This window comes from Lepidothrix coronata, unplaced genomic scaffold (genome assembly GCF_001604755.1).
Source record: "Lepidothrix coronata isolate B3197 unplaced genomic scaffold, Lepidothrix_coronata-1.0 Scaffold1385, whole genome shotgun sequence".
In the NCBI taxonomy this organism is placed as follows: domain Eukaryota; kingdom Metazoa; phylum Chordata; class Aves; order Passeriformes; family Pipridae; genus Lepidothrix; species Lepidothrix coronata.
In genome coordinates this window covers 1,542-4,638 of record NW_016691565.1, presented here as the reverse complement: position 1 = coordinate 4,638, position 3,097 = coordinate 1,542, and the positions used below count along the sequence as shown (strand labels likewise).

At 68.2% G+C, this 3,097-nt stretch overlaps 1 protein-coding gene across 1 annotated transcript; it reads right to left on the bottom strand.

The window, feature by feature from the left end:
- Positions 1 to 262: 262 nt before the first annotated feature.
- On the bottom strand, positions 263 to 3,084 carry LOC108510567 (protein FAM63A-like; the record flags this gene model as incomplete). Its single annotated transcript, XM_017840243.1, has 7 exons — positions 263 to 421; positions 551 to 742; positions 821 to 963; positions 1,044 to 1,146; positions 1,614 to 1,772; positions 1,907 to 1,971; positions 2,927 to 3,084. Coding segments are annotated over 7 exons (979 nt in total), but the record flags the coding sequence as incomplete, so codon positions are not given.
- Positions 3,085 to 3,097: the final 13 nt, after the last annotated feature.

Genomic DNA, 3,097 nt, shown 5'->3' with positions numbered 1-3,097 from the left:
GGTGTGGGGGGACTTGCAGGGACCCCCGAGGGCCACCACCCACCTGCAGGGACATGGGGGTGTGGGGGGACCTGCAGGGACCCCACCAGGGCCACCACCCACCTGCAGGGATATGGGGGGTGTGGGGACACCTGCAGGGACCCCCCAAGGTCACCACCACCACCAGCCAGGGTCAGGGGGGGTGCTGGGGATTGAAGGGACCTGCAGAGACCCCCCCCCACCCCCCAGAGGGGCAGAGGAGGGGTGAGGGGGCCCTGATTACCTGCCCTGGGAGCTGCTGCTGAGGAGGAGGAGGAGGAGGATGAGGATGGTGCTGCTGATACTCCTCGTGCTGCAGCTGCCGCGCCAGCTCCAGGTCGCTGAGCACCGAGGGGGGGTCCTGCCCCTGCTGCTGCTGCAGGGACAGGGCCACCATGTAATCCTGGGGGGGGGACAGGCACACAAACAGAGGGGGGGTCAGCACGGCGAGCCCAGACCCTGCAGCTGGGCTGGGACCCGACTCAGGGGTGTCCGTGCGTGTCCCCCAACCCCGGCATCGCTTGTCCCCTACCTGGTCCACTTGTCTCTGCTGCAGCTGGTGGTCCGGGGGGGCCGCGGGGTCCCCCCCCTTGCCCGGGGCGTGGCTGAGGTGGAAGTCGGTGTCACAGAAGCAGCTGTCCCCGTCCACCGTGTGCAGGCTCTCCCAGACCACCCCCTCCTCCCGCAGGAAGCCCTGGTCCGTCACCAGCAGGTAGAGGTGGCCCTGGGCAGGGGGACGGGGCACCGTCAGCGTGGGTTCACGGTTTGGGGGGGGGCACAGGGGGGTTGTGCAGGGGCCCACCTTGTGCTTGGTCATGGTGCTGAAGTGGTTGTTGCGGAAGAAGACGCCCAGCTCGCCCTCGGGGGCCGCGGCCGTGAGCTCGCACAGCCCGTGGTAGCTCAGCTGCGACGCCGTGGCCTCCAGGAACTGCTCGGCCACCAGCCCTGTGGGGGCACCGAGGGGAGGGCAGTGGGGCTGGGGGGGTCCAGCTCTGCCCCCAGGGACCCCGGGGAGGGGCCGTTACCTTCGCTCACCAGGCTGGAGTCGGTGGCCTGTTTGCAGGTGATGATCTTCTCCACCAGCTGGTTGTAGCTGAGCTTGCCCACGGCCTGGACCGTCTCCGGGCTCTGCAGGCAGGGCAGGGAAGGGGGGTGAGCTCCCGGCTTCCAACCTGTGGCGGCCCAGGGGCGGCTCAGCTTGGAGTTTCCCCGTCACAGGGACGTTCCCGATGGTTTCCACCAGCACAGAAGGGTTTGGGATGGGAGGGATCACCTGGTCCAACCTCCTCCCATTAATCGTCCGTTAGCTCAGGTTTAAAGCCCCGTCCAAAACATCACAGAGGGGTTTGGGTCAGGAGAGGACTTTCTAGGATCATCCAGAACCCCCCTGCCACGGGCAGGGACACCTTCCACAGCCCAGGTTGCTCCAAGCCCTGTCCGACCTGGCCTTGGACACTTCCAGGGATGGGGAATCCACCCCCGGCTTGGTGGCCTTGTCCAGGGTTGACCCCGACCCCTCAGGGCAGAGCTTCTGCAGCCCTTGGATCGTTCCCTTGGCCCCGTGGAAGCCACCAGCCGAGGGGGGGGGTCCTCACCTGGGGGTCCACCAGCCAGCCGTGGTAGAGGGGGATGTTGAGGAGGTCGAAGACGATGCACTCGGGGGTGTACTCGAAATCCGAGACCCCCGTGAACCTCACGTTGACGTCCAGCCCCGTCGAGAGCTTCGGGAGGACCGTCATGGTGTCACTGATGTTCTGGGAGGGAGGAGGAACGAGGGGGGTTTGCTCCCGAAGGGGGAACCCCCAGGTCCTGGAGCTGACCGTGCCCCCCAAGAGGGCGGGGAGGGGGTCAGTGGTGGGGTTGGGTGACCTGGGGTGTTGCTCCTCACCTGCTGGAAGTTGAGCTGGAGCCCCTCCGACGTCTCCCGGGGTTGGGTGGCCAGGATGCAATCCCCTGGAAGGCAGTGGGGTCACCCCTGGCACACCCCCAGCAGGGCAGGGGTGGGGGGGTCCAAGGGGAGCCCCCTCTCCTCCATCCCCATCCCAGGATTGGGGCAGGAATGTGGGGGGCCTGGGGAAGCCTCTGCTCCCCCATCCCTATCCCAGGATTGTGGGGGTCCCAGAGAGCCCCCACTCCCTCACCCCTTTCCCAGCATCAGGGCAGGAGTGTGGCGTCCCAGAGAGCCCCTGCTCCCCCATCCCCATCCCAGTGGTGGTTCAGGAGTGTGGGGGTTCCAGAGAGTCCCCGCTGCCCCATCCCAGTGGTGGGACAGGAATGTGGGGTCCCAGGAGAGCCCCCACTGCCCCATCCCAGTGGTGGGACAAGAATGTGGGGTCCCAGAGAGCCCCCGCTCCCCCATCCCCATCCCAGTGGTGGTTGAGGAGCGTGGGGGTCCCAGGGGAGCCCCCGCTCCCCCATCCCCATCCCAGTGGTGGTTCAGGAGTGTGGGATCCCAGGAGAGCCCCTCCTGCCCCATCCCAGTGGTGGTTCAGGAGTGCGGGGGTCCCAGAGAGCCCCTGCTCCCCCATCCCCATCCCAGTGGTGGTTCAGGAGTGTGGGGGTCCCAGAGAGCCCCTGCTCCCCCATCCCAGTGGTGGGACAGGAATGTGGGGTCCCAGGGGAGCCCCTCCTGCCCCATCCCAGTGGTGGGACAGGAGTGTGGGATCCCAGGAGAGCCCCCACTGCCCCATCCCAGTGGTGGTTCAGGAGTGCGGGGGTCCCAGAGAGCCCCTGCTCCCCCATCCCCATCCCAGTGGTGGAACAGGAATGTGGGGTCCCAGGAGAGCCCCTGCTCCCCCATCCCCATCCCAGTGGTGGTTCAGGAGCGTGGGGGTCCCAGGAGAGCCCCCACTGCCCCATCCCAGCGGTGGTTGAGGAGCGTGGGGGTCCCAGGGGAGCCCCCCCTCACCCAGATGTGCCATCAGCTCCTCGGCCGTGATCACCTCCTTCTGCGGGGGCAGCTTCACCTGCAACAGGGGCAGGGTGAGTCCCTTCCCGCCGGGGCTCGGGGGGAGCCGGGGCCGAGCCCCCCCCGCCCCGGGAGCCCCCCCGGGTCCCCCCCCTTGCCTTCCAGCGGAGC